Here is a 19,407-nt window from a genome sequence, read left to right on the forward strand (position 1 = left end):
TGATGTTTGGGGAAAACGCTGGCAGGCAATGAGGCCCGAGGAGCGCTCCTAACGTTCTGTGGGAGCTAGCCAGGCAGGCCGGAGAGCGGCGTACACTAAGACGGGAGGTGTGGCGCCAGTTTGGTCAGTCTGCGCACTGCTACAGCATGAACTCAGGCAGGCTCCTGACGGTGGCTGGGATCAGGTCACAGAGCAGGGGTTTAGTCTGGTTAAGGAACATGTCAGCAGCGGGTGCGGACAGGACCTATAGGGGAGACAGGTCAGATATATTTGGCCAAAGGGAGGGCTGAGGGGATGGGAGTGGTGGTTACTGGAAAAGCCCATGAGAAAAATGCAGATTTGGGAGTTGGGAAGACAAGGGATGGACTGGGAAGATATTCTGGGAATAAAAATGGCAGCACTTTGTCAGATAAAAAAAGGTAGCCTAGGATCTCAAGTGTATGGCGTGGGTGCTGCCCGAGTTGCTGTCTGAAGGGCGAGAGAACTAAGGGCAATAGAATTTCAGTTGGGGACTGTTGGATTTGTTCACGGGATACCCAAGCAGATGACAACCAGCCAGAGCTCAAGAAAAACTCCAGGGGCGCCTGGGTGGCTCAGTGGGTTAAGCCGCTGCCTTCGGCTCAGGTCATGATCGCAGGATCCTGGGATCGAGCCCCGCATCGGGCTCTCTGCTCAGCCGGGAGCCTGCTTCCTTCTCTCTCTCTCTCTGCCTGCCTCTCTGCCTGCTTGTGATCTCTCTCTGTCATATAAATAAATAAAATCTTTAAAAAAAAAAAAAAAGAAAGAAAAACTCCAGACTGGAGTCTGAGTGTCTGCCAGGCACTTCCCCAGTGCCAGTTCCCTCCACCTGCTAAGTCCCCGCTGCGTTAAGTTCTCAGCCTTAAGGGCCTGAAGTGAGAATGACTGACCCTCGGTTCCTGGGATGGATCCTTACATGTGTGACTTTTACCTCCTTCAAGGATGGATCAGACCTAAGAACTGAGGGAGAGGATTACCCACCACTTGAAATTTTTTTAGCAAGTACATGTATTAGTGTTTTCATTTAATTTTTTAAAGATTTTACTTATATATTTGTTAGAGTCAGAGAGAAAGAGCATAGGCAGGCAGAGGAGAAGCAGGCTCCCCGTGGAGCAAGGAGCCCGATGCGGGACTTGATCCCAGGACGCTTAACCCACTGAGCCACCCAGGCGCCCCTACTGTTTTCATTTTTAACGTAGTAGCCAATTAATAAACGTCAGGGTTCAAAGTTTAAAAACAGAATTTACAAACACAAGTTAGAGTCCTTAACACACCCACAGCTAAACCAGGGAAAGAAGAAAGTCTACAAAAGAAAACAAAGTAGCCTATCGGTTCTCCACCATAAGCTGCTATCCTAGAGCACAAGTTAGCTACAGGGGAAGCCGGGCGTGGAATCTGGAATCGTAGCCTCTGGCAGGCACGCAAGCCTGGCTTGTGGTTAGCCTCTCCGTGCCCGTGTCCTCTAATGGGTGGAACAGGGGGCGACCAGGGATGTGGTGAAGGACGGCAACAACGCAGGTGAATAATCTGACCTAGTGCCCGGCACCCGGTTAAAGACGGATGAAGGAGCTGGTGTCACAGGACCTATAGGCAATGTGTGCAAGTCCCCTACCAAGTAGCTTGTCTTGGGATCTAGCAGGAGGTCAAAACGCTGCTAGGTGATCTGCTAGGTGGTGCTGCCGTTTTCTAGTTTGGAGTGTCCAAGAGCCCCAGACCAAGGAATGGTCAACCAGGACATGCTTTAGATGCGAAGATTCCCCGGTTTGTGAGTTTGTGGAGGGCAGGGACAACAAGCGTCCTGAGAGCTCTATCTGGCAAAGCAGAGTAGGGGTTAGCCGGTCAGGGTCCTCACAACCTGACTCGAGAGCCTGCACCTGGCTAGGTCTGAGATTCTGGATTTTCTGGTTCCGGGAGTCAAATCACCCTGCTTATGCCATATGAATCAACACTGTCGCCAAAAACCGAGAGTTCTGAGTCCTGGAGCCCTGAAGTCTGTAGGTCCTGGGCTTAGATGTGGGAGGGGAGCCCGAGAGATCAGCGGGTGGCAGGATTGTGCCCCTGCCCCAGCCTCGGGAACCACGGCTCTGGCCAACCAGACAAACCCGCGACATAAAAAAGAGCAAAGATTCAGAACAAGAATGGAAGAGGAGATCTGGGGGTCACAGTGTAAATTAAGATGAAAGAAACATATGAGCAAAATTACCTTTAGGTGAGACAGAAAAAACCAAGACTAGCAACAATAGAAAAGATAAAACGGTATTGAAAAAAACACAAGACTGTCATAAAGATTTAAGAACAGGCGCATCTGGGTGGCTCAGTTAGTTAAGCGTCTAAAGCTCAGGTCATGATCTCAGGGTCCCAGGATCAAGCCCCACATTGGGCTCCACACTCAGCGGGAAGTCTGCTTAAGAGTCTTCCCTCTCGGGACGCCTGGGTGGCTCAGTTGGTTAAGCCGCTGCCTTCGGCTCAGGTCATGATCCCGGGGTCCTGGGATCAAGTCCCGCTTCGGGCTCCTTGCTCGGCAGAAGCAGGGAGCCTGCTTCTCTCACTGCCTCTGCCTGCCTCTCTGCCTGCTTGTGAGTACTCTCTCTGGCAAATAAATAAAATCTTAAATAACAATAATAATAATAAAAAAGAGTCTTCCCTCTCCCCACAGCTCATCCTCTCTCTCAAATAAATCTTTGAACGCACATGAAGATTACGAGTTGGGAAAAACTAGCTCTAGAAGATACTTTGGTTTGTTTATCAGGTATTATTGAATCGATAGAGGAGTTTTCTTAGGGAAGACAATGCTGTTGTGATAAAGTATGACAGTCATTCTGAGACCAGTGCTCAATGCCATGACGTCTCCATGTCTGTCAAACATTGTGGCAGAATAAAATGCACACGTGGCTAGGGAAGAAAGCAAGCATGTGTGGTTAATATTTTAAGAAATGGTAAAAGCCAGGTGAAAAGTATAAGGTGGTCACTGTAGCATGTTCCAACTTTCTGTAGGCTTGAAAATGTCCAAAACAAAACAAAACAAAAAAAGGGAAAGCAGTGAGCAATCAAAATTAGGTAAGTGGGCGGGGGGTAAAACAGAAGCAAATTTGAGAACTCAGAGTTGTAAAATGGGGTGAACAGTAGGAAAGGTTTTATCAAGGAGGGTAAGGCTAACAAGGCTTCAGATCAAAATTAGTCTTGGTAAACTAGGAAAAGCCAGAGGGGTTAATTCTGGCTCAAAGGAGCCAAGTAGTGTTGGCACAGAGCTCATGGGGGAAGCATGTCCTGTTCCCACAGCATGGATGGGCCAACCAGAGCATCTCTCAAGCAAGAGTAGGAAGAAGTCATTGCCTCTTGCCCTAATGACTGTCTGGTTCGTGGGGTCCCTACTGCAGAAAGGGATGTCAGTTACTACTGCTGAGACAATGCCAGACCTCTCCCCAAAAGGTATCATAGATACTCAGGCTGGAGTTCATCTCATTCTCCATCTGAGGACAGTTGATCATCCTGTAAGTCTGAAGGTGCCTGAAATACTTCAAAACCGGCGTAAAATCCAGCAGCACCCTCTGTGCACACAGAAGATTCTCCAGGTGGGCAACAGCCAATGTACAGCACGTGGCACGCTTCACCCTTGTCTCCCCCATAGAGCAGATCTTTAAGGACCTGACAGCACTGCTTTGGGATTGAGATACTGGGAAAACGGAAGTGGGGGGGGGGAGTCAGGGAAGGGCAACTTGACCAGAACCTTCAGGAACATTTACAAATGTGTGTAGAGGAGAGAGGGCCCCGTGGATGATACTGGGTCAAAACCAGTTGTGACCAACTATAAGGACTCTTCATGTCAAGGACTGTTTTGTCCTGTTTGGGGAAACAGTTCCCCCCCTCGGGCAAGTCACACAGGGTACTAGTCAGAAAGCATAAGGACAGGAAGCAGCTTCCCTCTGATGCCTGGAGGCCAGAGCACAGAGGAGGGCTGCCCTAACCCGAGTGCATCTGACTGACCAGTTGGTCATTCTGGCTAACAGAGGAAATAAACCAGAGTCATTGTACCAACTGTTTTGCATAGGAACAAATTTGGATATACTTAAAACCAAGTAAGTAAGAGTGACATAGCAGACCACAGCTGGCAAAAAAACAAAACAAAAAGCCCCACACCCCAGGCCTAGTCCCAAATATCAGTCTATCCCCAGTATGGAGCAGGCGCGTGAAAAATTGGAAGGAAAAGGAGACGCAATTAATTATCAAACTTTAATTGATAGACTAATCTTACAGGATAAACAATAAGACAGCTAGTCAAGGTTACACTTTAAAAAAAATCCAGCAGCGCAGATCTAATAGACTAAATACGTTCATCTCCTCCCAAACAGGCATTTGATTTAAAAACAGAAACCAGAACAGAGTGCACACCACAAGGAAACATGGTACTTACGTATATTGTCAAATAATTCTGCAGAACTCTTTAAGAAAGAAAAGGAAAGAGGTTTCTAGAAATTTAGAAAGCAGTAGAACCACCCAGCCTGGCAGGTCGAGGTGCCAGAAATTCTGCACTTCGGAGGGCTCCTGACCACCTGTAACTCCGGAGAGGCCGTCCGGCCCTATTAAGAAGGAAACAGGTGCCAGTCCTCGCTGGAGAGGACTTCCTCACAAAGCCTTCAGACCAAGGGACCATCCTTTTCCAAGACAATAGGCATGAAGAGAGCAGCAAGGAGCAAGAGAAAGGTCTCCCTCAGAAGATGGGGTGGAAAGCAAGCCTGCCCTTGCATGGCCCTGGCACACGGAGTCTATCCCTTCCCCTTCGCTGCCCCAGCAAAGAAAGGGGAGGCCAAATGCAAGAGCCAGGATGGCTCCTCCAGGCACATGGTTAAAGTGAAGAGAAGAGGAAAGCAAGTCCCTTCTGGCTGAAATATGGCAACTTTTCTGAGACGTGGCCAAGTGGCAGAGTTGGTCTCTTTGGGCCTTGGAAGGCAGAGCAGCAAATAAGTGCCTACCGAGGCCTCGCCGGCCCCCACTGTGTCCACGGAGCACCCTTAGCTCGGTTCAGTCTCATCTAAAGAGAGCGAACGCTACTTGCGCAAGGCCCAGCTTCAACTAAAATACTTCATACCAGAGGAGTTCCAGCAGCTCGCGAGGCAGCTTTTCAGAGGACCGGACTGGCAGAAACAGAGCTGCAAGGGCCTGGCATCTGGCAGGGGTGACTGCCAGTGCTCTCGGGGAGGGAAGAAAGGCCTGCCGTCCGTGAGCAAAGCCCCGGAGGATGATCGCCAGCACAAAGCCTGGAGGAGAAAGCAGCCCCTGGGGAGGCTTGGCGAAGCTCCCCACAGGGAAAAGATGTCGAGCCTGGCTCCTTGCGTGCCCAGCCCCTCCCCAGGACCAGCTCCTCCTGGTGCCTGTCCTCTGCCACGGTGAGGGAGGGCACGACCCCAGCGAAGGAACTGCACAGAAACAATCCTGAGGACAAATTAACACTGTGATGCCACCGAGGGGGAACAAGGACTTCAATTTGCTAACACAGATTTAGTCGGAACATTCTGGACCGAAAACAAGGTTAGGAAGAGACTGCTCACGGGACAGAGGGAAAAACCGGGAATACTGCTGTGACCCAGACATGGATCTTAGTCAAATACTTCTCCCAGTGGCTTCTGCTGCCGTCCACCTCTGCTATCCCGAGGGCTCCCAGCAAGGTCTCCATGCAGACAGGGTCAGGAGCTAGAGCTCGAGATCGTTCTAGCAAATTTACTGAGCTCTGTAAAGCAATACTCCAACGGCTCTGTACGAAAAGATGTCGTTGACATTATTATTTATATATAGTATTTTGAAGTAAGGAAAAAAGCACCATTTTACGTAAAATAAAAAGACTCACGCAGGCTTTGGTCCTGTCTAGAAATGACAGCAGCCTGAGTGAGAAGCAGTTTGGCCCTTGGGGAGCAGGGAGACAAGGGGACACACACGCTCTCACTGGGAGGAAGGTGAGGGCGACAGAGGGCAAGGGCAGTGACTTAACAGGGCGAACAAGCAGACCCGGCGGGAAGGGCCTCTGACAGCAGCACTGCAGCCGGTCAGGGGATGGAGACACCTGCTTCACGAGAACTAGGATGGGTGTGTGGCACCGTCAAGACACGTCTCCGGGACAGGGGCGCTGGCCAACACAAAAGGGCAGTGTTCAGACTGAGAGGACCCTTTGCTTGCTACGGCAGCGTTTCCTCCGCAGACCCGTCCGCTGCAGAGGGAGGCTCTGACGAGTAGCAAGGCGGCCCTTTTTCTCCAGGAACTGCAAGCCAACAAGGACAGAAAAGCCGCAGTGACTGCTCCTTCGAGGAATGACGAACAGGCGGTTTCTTGGATGCTACACTTCACAAGAGGTACGTATGCCCCCCCCAAAAAAGCAAGAGTAGAGTTCCCTGCCCAGATGTGTAACTGGGCAAGGGCTACCCCGTGGAAAGCACGAGTTTGTCTACATGGGCTGGATTCCTAACTACGGCTTGGAAGGGAAGGGCATAGAGCGTCACCAGGAACTGGCTCACAAGGGTTAGTCATCTGAGGCGAACACATGCTAATTACATTTCACAGGATGAGGGGGAACAGCCTAGAATCCAGAATGTGGTTTGGAAAATCTCTCACCAAAACTTACTAGGAGAGCCTGCAGCGAGGGAGGGGAGAATTGCAAAGACAGCCCGCAGAGAACAGCGAAGAGCACAGAGGGCATCATTCACCAAGAGACTGGCCCTCGTGTCCGAGTTCATCCGTAAGGAGACAACAGAAGCTCACGTGTACCAAGAACTTAAGGGCTAAAACCAGAAGAGGGTGAGCTAATCACGAAAGCAATTTATCACATTTTCGATGCTTAAGCACATCGGCCAACCCACTAGGTCAACATGTCTTTTATTGGGAAAGGCAGCATCTCTGAACCCGGGATGAAGGACACTTGAACATAATGTATGAGCAGAAGGACCAAATGGAGAAGCATAATTGAAATAATCGTTGGACTGCTTAAGAATTTCTCCGAACTTCGAAAGAAAGAAGGATCTGGGCCTGTGGCTATAGGGCTGTAGGAATGGTCTTCAATCCAGCTCCTCCTTCAAGAGGACTTTGTCGGCCTGGGGGCTGTGGCTTTTGGGCAGTGCAGCCCAGGCACACCCATGCTAGGCTGGGTCTCAAAGCCCTATCAGTGAGGGCACCAGACAACCAGGACACCAGCAGGTGGAACTCCCCAGAGATCGGGGTCCAAGGGGCAAGACGTTTAGACGGGAGTCACGGTAAGACACCCCGCTGCTCCACACGCGGTGCAGCAGGTGCGCGCACTCCCTGCCCTAGACCACACAGTTCTTCCTCTCCCGCCGCGCATTCTCGAGCAGCAGCATGGTGGGGGGGAGGCCAGGAGAGGAAGCATCGACGAGGTACAAAATCAGGAACTGACATCTTTGGGTTTTTAAAACAAAAATTCAAATCTAGGAAGTGAGAACATAAAAAAGGGAAAAGAATTAAATCTGAATCCATGGACAGAAAAATATGGCTTACTAACCCCCCCTCCATTTTGCATACAATTTGATATCAGAAAAACCAAAACCAAAACCCAATTCATCACAACGCAGTCCAAATGTTTGCAACCGAAGATTTATGAAAATACCTCAGTTAAAATCGCTTAAAAAAAATAAAATAAAAAGGAAACCAGCAAGCTTTTGATCATTCCTTTCTAAATAAAACTGGCAGATCTCCTCTCAAACGCACTGAACAGTATTCCACACAACGTGCTCGGAACTCAGATTTATTGATTTCCACGGTATGGACTTTAAAAATGGTATGAAGCTGACTGCCAGAAAAGGGAACCGGTGATTTTAAGTTAAAATTAAGCTAATGGTGAAAGTACATCACCTCTGGCTTCAGTCACCACATCACCTTAGAGTGGATATAGGGTTTTTGTTTGTTTGTTTTTGAACAAAGTCCCAGAACTCTGAAATCCAGGGATGCTGCAGGCCTCTCCCAGCAATGTCCTTCACTTTGGGTCAGTCTCCTGGGCCAGAGGTGAAAGTGCTTTCAAAAATACTGCCACTTCCCCAGCACAGTGTCTTTGATTGCATCCACATATTGAGTTGGGACCCAGTACACCCAGTAGTAAGAGGCTTCCGTGGGGCCCAACTGAAACGCCTGGAAGGGAAAAAGGAAAACCAAGCGGTACTTCAGAGGTCAGGAGACGGAGCAGGCAGCGAGACAAACATGGGGGGTGGGGGTGGGGGGCTGAGAAGGAAGGTACCTAAGGGAAGGGGAAACACTGTGCACACGGGGAGTATTCTCCTGTACCCCGCCCCCCGACATAGGTGGTGGGAGAGTTAAGCATAGCCGAGCCTAAAGCAGTGGCTCCCAAACTTGGGTGTGCATCAGAAGCATCCAGAAGGCTTGTCAGTACAGACTAGTTGGGCTCCAGCCCCTAGAGCTTCTGATCTGGGAAGTCCACGGCCAGAGAATCTGCATTTCTAACAAGCTCCCAGGCAATGTCGTGCTACTGATCCAGAGACCAGTTTGAGAACCACTGCCCTAGAAAAACTGTCACACGTGCACAAAGAAGCAGTTTTGAAATGTTCACAGCAGCACCGTCACAACTGGTAACGACCTGGAAACAACCTACATCTCCACTGGTTAGGAAACGCACAATTATAAGGGACATGGCCTATTTGTCTGAATGCGGGATCCTTTTTCAAAGGTATGAACCGGACCTACAGTTGATACAGACAAATCACAATGTCGAACCAAAAACAGCTGATTGCAGAACGATACATACCATGATACCGTTTATGAAAACTGAAAAACACACAAAACAGTACTGCATCTTGTTCATGGGTTTATACGAACACAAAGCAGAAAGCTGGGAAGGATCCACATGAGAAATCGTGCTCATGGTAATGGGGGAGGGGAAGACAATGGGGACGTATTCGTTGTGGGTAGATTTTCTTTTATTAAAAAAAAAACAGTTTAAAGCAATTCACAGAATATTTATGACAGTCATTTCTTGGTGATAGATATCTGAGTCTGTTATAGTCTTCTCTGTTCTCTTCTGCATTTTTAAACATTTCCCTAAGAATGAAAAGCACAGCCATCCCTCTCTGTGAGCCATATATGACACCATTAATCTAGCTGCTGAAATGACACCTGCAAAATGAGCAGAGTACTTTCATTCAGACAGAGGTCAAGGTGCCACTCCATGGCGTTTAGTGAAGAGAAGGGACTATCAGCACTCCTCTCTGCCAGAAATGACCCGAGAGAAAAAAGCATTTGAACTGAGTATTAAAGCATTAGCCATCCAAACTGATTTCCTTGGGATGTCTGGGATGGTCCCCTCAACCTGCTGGGACTCCCACTCACCGGGTTGTTTGCAAAGCGGGGCTGCGAAAGCCACAGGGCCACATGGCGGAGATGAACATTTCAAAAGGGAGCGAAGGGGCCCAGCTGACAGTATCTAGAAGCCGACTTCGTAAACGGGAAAAATATACGAGTACGCAGAACAAATCTGTCTGCAATCCTTTAAGGATGAGGGGCGGGAGGGCAGCAGCCCCTGTGACGCTGTCCCTCTCGGGACACCCAGGAGCCTGCAGTGGCAGGACTGCAAGCCCCGTCATGGACTGGCTTCAGTGCCTCTGAGCGGACAGACACCAACAGGGTAAAAGAGGGGCCCAGCCATCTGCGCAGAGACCTCCCTACCACCAAATCGCATTTTCCCTGGGATCTTCCAACGCCTCCCTCTGCTGGGGACCTTTGTAACCCCGATGCACAGGTCAAAGCACTAGCTGCTCCTCAGCCCTGCAACGGGGCTCACACAGCCACAGCGCTGGTGGCCGCGTGCTAAAAAATCTGCCCCCTTGGCTGGAGAATGCGGGCAGCCCTTGCCCCATCCTACAGCTGGCTCCGGGCAGGTCCCTGTCGGAGTAACTAAACTTCACTCCTAAAGGGGCCCCTCCCAACCACGCTGGGAAAATTCGGGGGCTAGCCCGAGCACTGCACTTCACTCCATGCCCTGCATCCCTGAACTCTCGGCTTTGCTCTGCACAAACTGGGGACTGCCTCCAAACATCCTATCTCGAGAAAGAACAGCCTGCTCTCTTCAGAGTAAACCTCCGTGCGGAATGACGACCACAGACCCTGTCCTCCCCACGGTGTCCTTGGCCCCCTGGGAAGAGCACCACCACCACAGAAAGGGGACCATCTGTGTCCTCACAAATGCCAAGGCTAGTGGGAGATTTTGTTTTATACGCAGGACAAAACCTAAGATGAAAACCCACAAGCCAATCCTCCTCTTTGTGTTTATTCTCCTGATTTAAAGACAAAAATAATACAAATGAGAGGAAGATAAAGCTATGAAAACATATCCCCTTTAAACTGATTGGGGGGCAGGTGTTGCAAAAATAAACTTAGGAACAGGTCATGGATTGAGTTCTAAGGAGATGAAGAAAATGTGAGGACCTTAAAACTGTGCGTCTTCGGAATACTGAGTTTGCTTCTTCGGTTAAGCAAGTTTCGTGAGAACTCCGGTCCCTGCTGGATGAGCAGAAGCGGGAGTGCGGTGACAGGCTAAACCACGCCGGGCTACTTACCATCATGTGGTAGTCTTCGTGTCCTTCGATAGGTTCACTGACCACATTTTTAATGGAGCCCATGGGCAATTTCTCAGTCCGCTCTAGTTGAGAGGGATTACAGAGATTACTCAAAGGCCCTCCTGTCCACGCCTGTGACTCAGCAGTCCCTTCTCAGGGCTGGCGGTTCTGGGTTCTACTGTAATCTCAAGTCTCCCACGTGCTCTAAGGACGATGGGACAGGGTCGTCTGACCACCACACCCAGGGCTCTGCTTGGCAGATGGGAATTTCTTGGGAGCAAACAGGAACAGGAATGGCCATAGCATATATTAATGGCCTCTGAGAGCAGAGACAGTGCTTTCCTGTGTGATTTTCTTAAAGTCTGGCAATTCATAAACACCCAAGGATTTCCACTGCAGCCTTCTCGCCTGAGCCCAGCACTGGCTAAGGTCTTTGGCACCTGGGGAAGGGGTAGTCAAGAGGATCGAGAACAGAGGCAACAGCATGCCCCTGTAGCTCGCATAGGCAGGGAGTGCTTGGGGGTTTCTTCTAGTCTCTAGCCCATCCTCCTCCTCATTTGCCCTCCCCACAACCCTTCCCTCTCCCGACCCCCCAACCCTCCACATACACACACCTGAGGAAGTGCTCTTAAAACATTTACAACCTCTTGCGATCAACCCTCAAGGTATCACTTATCACAGGGGGGTCAGAAGACACTTTGCAGCAACTTCAAGGGTGGCAGGTAAGAAAGAGGCGGCAGTGAGGGATGGCAGGAGTGAGAGGAGCCTGCAGGAAGTGAGGCCAGTGTCGCAGGGCCGGGCATGAAGGCAGGAGGGGGGCGCAGTGTCTGTGCAACAAGAACCCACCCCCCCCAGGAGCGGCAGACACAGCAGGGGCCGGGACGTTCTCAGCAAAGTTAAATCAAGTCGGAAAAAAATCATGACAGTCTTTGCAGAAAGAAAATTCTGGAAAAGAGAATCTGCCAATGGATGAGGAGGGGAAAAAAACAGACTGGAATTTAGAGGCCTGGGCTCTAGTCTAGCTGGTGACTGGAGACATTTTACTTCCACTCCGTGAGCCTTGGGGTCTTTAAAATGGGGCGTGGGGAGAATGCACGTGAGGGTGTCCATACTGGCTGTGACTTTCAGTGGCTCTCAGTGACCCACAGGCAGGATCTGACCGGCAGCTGTTTTTAAGATTGAAACTTTTTAAACCACCAGCCACCTTGAAAGGTCCCGAGATTTCACACAAAAAGATACATTTCTGGCTTCTCTTGAAAACCCGATCCTGGGCCCACATTCCTGAGTGACAGCAATGAGCTCGATCAGGCCGGACGCCCCTCCACACTGGGCGCACACTCCCCCGGCCGCCTGCCCCCGCCACGTCTCCTGCCCGAGGCTGCGAGGCTCCCCCCACGCTACCGCGGAGACAGCAGAAGCTGCGAGACGCCGCACCGAGAGGGGGGCCACGCAGCTGTCGGCATGGTCGTCCCACAGCAGCTTCTTGCCAGCGGAAAGATGAAGCCGGTGGCTGGTGGCCAACTCCCCGGAACGCGCTGTCCTGCTGGGAGGGTGCTCAGGACGCCCAGAGGACAAGATTCCCGGCCAGCGAGAACACTGCCTGCCACCCACCGCTACAGTGGCCTGCGTGGGAGCGAAAATCTCAGCCCCGGCGCCCATGAAGCCGGGACTCTCGGCCGTGCTCTTTCAGCAGGCTGGTGAGAAAGGACACTTTCCACAGCCCTGAAACCCCAACCTATCCAGATTCTTTTGAGTGCTGCCTTCATGCCCAAGCGGTAAAGCAGCAGCTCCCCCGAGCCGAGAGAACACCTCCACCCCGGGTACGGGAGGGTCCACTTCGGGCCTGCGGTGAGGACGCGCTTCCTAACACAACCTCCTAACACAGAGGCCCCGAGGAACCAATGAGCACCTACAGACGTAGTCCTCACTGGCCTCCCTGGCCCACAGGAAACTACCTGCATCAGCCTAAGCAGCTACCTTCCAGCAGACTGCCCGCAAGAGAAAGCGCAAGTGGAGGAAGAGGCAGGAACTGGGGAAGTCAGTGCCACGACGGAGAACTAAGCAAAGTCACCTGCAAAGTCACAGCCGAGGAAGGGTCTGACAGACGCAGGGCAGCTCACGGTGGACGAGCACTGACCGTGTGGAAAAGGGTCCAAAGGCCCGTGGGAAGACCCAGGAAGCCCCTACACGTTCTGCAACGCTTGCTCTGACCATGCAGTTAGAGCTGAGGGTGGAAGGAAGGAGATGTAGCAGGTTCTCATAAAATTGTGAGAAAACTCCTGCGCTTTGGCATTTTGGTCTGTGTTTACTTATGTAAGGACCAGCAGAGTGACAAATGAGAATACCTGCGTTGGCACTCAGGATGACAAAAAGCCTCACGCCCCATCGCCCCGCTGATTACTTCCTGTAAATCTGGGGTCCCACTCGAAGCAGAGTCATACCGAATGGCCTGTCCCTGAAACCAGCCAACCTCACGTGATGGGACCCCCTATACCTCTCTTTAGCATTTACCTCGAACACTCAATACCTACAGTGCTGGCCAGAACCAGGTGAATTAGTCATGTTCGGTTCCCTCCGGGAATCTAACAGGGGGACAGACAAGTCAGAGAGTAATGAGTGCTCTGGAGAGGTAAACGGAGCGCTCTGTGAACAGAAGCGGCAGCAATTCATTTGGAGGGTGGGGAAGGCGTCGGGGAAGGCTTCGTTAGGAGAGGACACGTAAGTAGGGCCTCTGGAGATTTCATTAACAACGAGGAATGGGAAGAAGGCATTCCAGGTAAGTGCCCGGCAGGAGCGAAGACGTGAGGCTGTGCAGAGCACGGTGGGAATTGCAGGCTGGTGCAGCTGAAGCCCACAGCGTGTAACGGGGCAAGCGGGGCAGGAGGCTGGGTCTAAAATTTGACAACACTGGACACTACGTTTAGGCATTTGAACTTGGCTCTTCCAGGCCGAAGGTTTCTGAGCATGGGAACCAGGGAGGAAGATGGGTAGGACAAAACAGAACACAGACAGGGCAGGGAAATAGGTTAACTCGCTTTAACAAACCTTTAAAGATGCTAGGAGTCTTAACTGGCACAACAGAGTGGCAAAAAAAGGGACACAGATAATTCTGGAGTGTAACTGACAAGACTTTGAACCATCTGGGGGAATAGAAGGGGAGGAGAGTCAGAGACAATTCCCAGCCAACAGCAAGCAGCAAGCCCGCCCCACCAGGCACAGGCAGGGGTAGGTGGAGGCAGGCAGAGCACAAACAGGCGGGAGGGGGGGGGGCGGGTCCACGGTACCAGGAAAATGCACCCAGTACGGGGACAAACTCTGACCTCCAGGGGCCAGGCAGGTGACATATCATGAACAAAGCTGGCTCCACACGAAGCCCACGGACAGTGAGGACTGTGACATGGCTCATCTGAACCTACTACTTTGGCTCCAGCCGATCGCTGCCATGTGAGAATGCAGGTCCAGAATGCCTACATCTTTTGACTTTTTTTCTTTTCTTTTCTCTTTTTTTTTTTTTTTTTTTTCAAGAGAAGCCCAAAAACCCCCACATCAGATCAAGTGAAATCTCTCTGATTTTTACAGAATGTGTGTAAATCCAAAAAACTCTTGTTTGGGGGCCAGACCTGGCCCTCAGACTGCACATCTGGGACCCAGTTTTGGGTACAAGAGAAGAGCCACTGTTGATGGACTGACCCTGACATAAGACTGAAAAGAATGAGGGAAAAGGGGCCAAACAGAAGGTGAGCATCTAAAAGCAGAGACAAAAAGCCAGGGGCACGCAAAGCACAGTGAAGAGAGAGATTTCAGGAGAAGCACAGTCGCACCCATGACCGAGTGCTGCTGGGTGCCCGAGGCAGCAAGCCAGGAAGAGGCCGAGAGCAGGAACCTACCTTTAGTGCCAATCCACAGCTGGTCTTGTTCCAGCTTGAAGGTGAGTCTCACTTTGCCTCCGGACTTGTTGTACATGCCGGATAAGGGTACCGTTGGCAGGTGCTCCTGGAGGCACAGGAGCACAGTGAAAGACAGGGACCAGAAGCAAGGACAGGGAAGGACAAGGGACAGGATGTGAGGACGTGATCACAGGAACCTCAGGGAGTCAGAAGGTGGGCCTGGTGCGTTTTCAGAGCCGCACAAAGGAATCTGGCTTACCTGGGCACCCTTAACAGATGGCATCACATCTTCGGGCTTTCCTTTATCCAACACTTTCCTGTGTTGCTAGAATATAAGTCAGAAGAAATGATAAATAAAATAGCTGTCTATGTGTTAGTCATATTACTACCTTTCTGAAAAAGAGGAAAAAAGCCTTCCTGTTTTGGTTCAAAAGCTTCCCATGTGTACAGATTATGGGTCCTTTGACATTAAAGAGCAGTGCTGTCTGGCAGTGGTGTCTCTGTTGATAGAAATGTCCTACCTCTGTGCTGCCTAAAACAACAGCCACGAGACACATGGGTCTAGGAAGCACTTGAAATGTGGCTAATGTAACTAAGGAACTAAGTTCTCGATTTTACTGAATTTTAATAAGCTTTATGTGGCTGTTATATTAGACAGCAAAGTTCTAGAACAACTAAGGTTTCCAGATTGCTAGTTCAAATAAACTAACTCCTCTGACCAAAAAAATCACCACTGAAAGGACGAAACATTGGGCTAAAGTAAACCGCAAATGGTGGCCATTTCAGTCAACTTAAACTTCCAAAGAAACTTAAGACGATGCTGGTGATCAGCCTAACGGCCTACAAGCGACATTTCGTCAGCAAATGGAAACTCAGATTATTGTAGAATTCTTCCCCACTGCCCTGCCCTCAACCTCAGCTACACAGGCCAGGAGACACCTATTTCCAAGATAAATGCCAATTACTCCACAGACTGATATTAACAAGTCTCTGATCCTGTGCCCAACACCCCCCTCCCCGGGTTTGAGGCAGCTTGTTAAGGGTTCTCATTAGGCTCATGGCTCCCTAAAACAGCTCTTGAGCAGCCCAAATGCCTGAGCTTGTCTCCTCTCCACTGGTGGCTTTATAGGTCACCGGTCACTTTACCAAATGGTAAAGCTGAAACTATGGGACAGCAAGTGAGTGAAGGGGAACAACGCCACCAAACGGAAGCACCACAGGATCATGAGCCAATTCAGAGGGCAGAAACCCTCTGGTGGGGATAGAATCAGTACTGCCAGACTGCTAGCAAAGGGTCCCCATAGGGATCAGCCTCGGATTCCTGAGTAAGGTGACAAAAAGCCAGGGGAACAGGTCCCTCTCATTAGGCCACGTTAAGGCCTCATAACTAGCATCAGTGAAACAGAGCAGCAGACATTAACAACTTAATTTGACTCCTACCTCGCAAGCATCTTTTGAAAGAATTGTCCCTGTGCTGTGGAAAACAGTTTTAAGGCTATTATGCTACCATCAGTAACACAAAAGCTATGTTTAAGAAGCGTGTAATATTTCAAGGGTGTGACCAGTGGGGACATTCACTCACTTCTGAAATACTCACATTTGATAATTTCATGTATGTGGCAAAGGAAACAGGCAAGTGGGGAAAAAAAGTCAACTGTTAAATTCTGACCCCATATATGGGGGTGAAAGGTTCCAAAGTGAATACCTTTCAGATGTTAGCATAGATTTATAACTCCTCATCTAAAACCTTATAGGCAGATGTTCTAGATCATAAGAACCAAGTCTTACAGACTTTGTAAAAACAATACCGCTTAAAAATATGTTATACGTTATCCTCTCTAGGATCTGGGGCAGTACCTTGTCATTCAAACACATTAATGTTCCTACAGCAAAACATGGACATTCACACTAATTCTGGTCAAGTTTTAATGCCTGGTCAGGTTTTGGAAGCACACGAAGAGGATTATGGGCCTGTAACAAAACTGTATCCTTCTCACACTACTAGCCATATGCCTTGGTGCCTAGAGTCATTAAAACTGATCTTGGCTCGAACTGTTCTAAAAAAAAAGAAAAGAAAAACAACAACAAACAAACAAAAAAAAAACCCAAACTGACCTACTGTACTGGGGACACAGGTTAAGTTGAGACTATCTTAGCCGTGGCCAAGAGACTCCATGACAATGAGTGAAGTTTGCTGGGTGATAAGGTTGCAAGTGATGGTTCTTCCTACCAGTTCCCTCTGCAGCAAAATACTCTCCCTTTTCCTAATTACAGAAAGAATTTTAAGGGCTACAGTGAGCACAAGACAAGGCTGGATCTCTTCCACCCAAAATGAGCAACAGGATATTAAAAAAAAAAAAAAATCAGGCCCCCATTTCATGAACCAGGAGGGAAAAAAAAACCAAAACTAAACCCAAAGCCAGTATAGTTATGTTTCTAGTCAGCTTCATTAGGCTTCCTGAAAAAGTCCGCCTCAGAGGGACTCTGAAAGCTGCTGAGCTCTATGGCTATCCAGAAATGACCTGTTGACTTGGGGGAAGCCACTGACCAAAACACAAATGTAAGCACTTGTACAAAATGGGGGGTGAATTGTCCTGGTAGCATTTTTCCCTGACACTAGAGGAGAGAAACCCATGTCAGATTCCTTTCAATATCTGGTCTGAAGCCTGCCTGTACAAAGGCCATATCCTAAAGTAAATAGACTTGAGACACACTGACCCGCCAGATGAGACAAAGTTGCAAATCTCAGGTAGTTGTCACCTCCACTCAACAGCCAGCCGCACCCAACTGCTGCCATAAATTTCCATCATGGACCCTGTCCGAAAAGGAGCTTATTCTAGGGAGAATATAACCAGCCAAGGCTCCAGAGGACAAAGCCTCAAACTTCCCAGGACTAGCAGTCACATGACGGACTCACCTTCTGCCTGCAGAGCGGCTCCTTCTTGTTCTCTTCGGCCTTTGCACCCTGCTGGGCAGCATCTTTGGGTGTGTTTACGGCTAAAACATCATTTATCGTGGAGCCAACTACCATGATCTTGGCTCCGCTGGTCACTTTTATTTCTCTCAACGTCTTATCCTCAGGGACGAGTCCCTTATACATGACTTTCTGCATGGCAGGGGGGAGACCTTGGGAAAAGGACACAATGAAAGGAAGGGATGAAAAATGTATCTGGGGCGCCTGGGTGGCTCAGTGGGTTAAAGCCTCTGCCTTCAGCTCAAGTCATGATCCCAGGGTCCTGGGATCAAGTCCCACATCGGGCTCTCTGCTCAGCGGGGAGCCTCTTTCCTCCTCTCTCCCTCTGCCTGCCTCTCTGCCTACTTGTGATCTCTCTCTGTCAAATAAATAAATAAAATCTTTTAAAAAAAGAAAAGAAAAATGTATCTGGACCAGAACTGTTGGGCAACAGACCTGGAAATGAATACTGCTGCAGCATCTTTGTGTGCTCAGGCAACTCACAACCTCTCTGAGCCGGTTTCCAAAATTTTATAATTTTAACAGCAAGATTTCCTTCTGCGTAGACTTCTTTTAAGGATTAAGAAATAAACCACCACCAAGCATCAAGTCATCGTTCAATAATGTTAGCTATCATTCATTCCAAGTTGTTCCTCAAGCCTCTGATGACACAAATACTGAGAATCCACAGGCCTCAGTTATACAGAAACCAGAAAGGATGAAGTTCTTGTTTTTACCATGTGCTCACCGACTACAGAAAGCAAGCTTATAAAACAGAAATCATTTCAGTTGGTAAAGTGTTGTACACGAGACAAGACTAAAAACTAAAATGTGAGTATCTGTGAAGGGGCCAGCACCATAGTCACCAGCAATGTTTCCTAAATTTCCCTTATGAGAATTACCCAAGATATTTGCTAAAAATAAATTCCTGGCCACATTCCAGATCCATTGAATCCAACTCTTCAGGGAAAAGGGTTGGGGGCTGTAAGTTTCACATGTGCCTCAGATGATTTTCATTAGAGATGTCTGGGGCAGCACTGATTGGAAGCCTGGGCCTAAGAGTCAGACCCGGGCCTGAATCTCGGCTCAGCCACTTTCTGGCTCCATCACCTTGGGTCTCATCTTCCCCATCTGAATGATGGACATACTAGTACTTACTCCGGAGAACTAGTCCCAGCATTGAGGGAGCGGATGCAAAGAGAGTGGCCAGCGCGGGACCTAGCACCGTGCGAGCACTAGGAATCTAAAGGCGCGGTGGGGAAGGCTGCCTGTCGCTGGACATTACCACTTCGATTACCTGTAATCGAGTGAATCTTCTGTTTTAGCTCGGAGCCTGTGCTATCCAGGGGGAATTTCACGTCGTGCTTAGTCTTATTCCAGATGATCTTCAGGTCCACCAGCTCCCTGCCTGCGCCGCCGCCCGCATCCTCGCCGTTGCTGACCGAGGCCTGGGCCGCAGGGTCCCCAGGGGGCTGGGCCGGGGCCGGCTGCAGGCTACCTCGCGCAGCGCAGGAGTCCTCCGCTGCCGCCCCCGCCGCGGCTTCGGCCTCCACGCAGTTCAGGGGCCGCGCGGGGACCTCGGTCGCCACCGTCTCGGCCTCCGTGTCCATGCCAGGTTCCTCCATGCCTGCAAGGGGGTTAGGGGGTGGGCGCTCGCCGCAGGTTGGGCCTGGGACTGAACCCTGCTCGGGCGAGGCCGGGCCTCCGCTTCCGGGCCAGACTGTTCCCCACCGGACCGGGCCGCATCCACCCCGGGGGCCCGCTTCACCGGGGCCCAAACGGGGCGCTCGCCACCCCCACCACACTCACCATCCGGGGCTCCGGCCGCCGCCATGATGATTGTGTACAACACCCACCGCTCCCGCAGAGGCCGCTGGGAAAAAGCGAGCTAGCTGAGATTGGCCCCCGCAGCAGCCCCTAATCTCTCACAGACTGGCCGGAAACAGGTGGACGTTTCTATGGAGACCCGCCTCCTCCGCTTCCCCGG

The 19,407-nt window shown here is 50.3% G+C and overlaps 1 protein-coding gene across 12 annotated transcripts; it reads right to left on the bottom strand.

Moving 5' to 3' along the window:
- Nucleotides 1–4,234: 4,234 nt before the first annotated feature.
- On the bottom strand, nucleotides 4,235–19,334 carry UBFD1 (ubiquitin family domain containing 1). 12 transcript variants are annotated; one of them, XM_044234139.1, is made up of 8 exons: nucleotides 19,230–19,334; nucleotides 18,718–19,047; nucleotides 17,385–17,593; nucleotides 14,727–14,792; nucleotides 14,468–14,573; nucleotides 13,626–13,720; nucleotides 10,581–10,663; nucleotides 5,681–5,767 (listed from the first exon to the last, which is right to left on the bottom strand). In XM_044234139.1, exons 1-7 carry the CDS (start codon nucleotides 19,252–19,254, stop codon nucleotides 10,583–10,585), a joined length of 912 nt encoding a protein of 303 aa, XP_044090074.1. In that variant the 5' UTR covers nucleotides 19,255–19,334; the 3' UTR covers nucleotides 5,681–5,767; nucleotides 10,581–10,582. The 12 variants fall into 12 exon arrangements, with proteins under 12 accessions (XP_044090067.1, XP_044090069.1, XP_044090074.1 ...); XM_044234137.1 differs by lacking the exon at nucleotides 5,681–5,767 and adding an exon at nucleotides 6,177–7,445; XM_044234140.1 differs by lacking the exon at nucleotides 5,681–5,767 and adding an exon at nucleotides 6,199–6,268.
- Between the last annotated feature and the right edge of the window lie 73 nt (nucleotides 19,335–19,407).

The sequence above is a fragment of the Neovison vison genome, chromosome 14, assembly GCF_020171115.1.
Source record: "Neovison vison isolate M4711 chromosome 14, ASM_NN_V1, whole genome shotgun sequence".
Lineage (NCBI taxonomy): Eukaryota > Metazoa > Chordata > Mammalia > Carnivora > Mustelidae > Neogale > Neogale vison.

Excerpts from the sequence above, each read along its gene's own strand:
- UBFD1 (XM_044234132.1), bottom strand. The coding sequence starts at position 19,254 with ATGGCGGCGGCCGGAGCCCCGGATG. Across the intron at positions 14,793-17,384 it reads AGCCGCTCTGCAGGCAGAAG|CAACACAGGAAAGTGTTGGA; the intron begins GTGAGTCCGTCA and ends CTTATATTCTAG. Across the intron at positions 10,664-14,467 it reads GCTGTGGATTGGCACTAAAG|AGCGGACTGAGAAATTGCCC; the intron begins GTAGGTTCCTGC and ends CCTCTCAACTAG.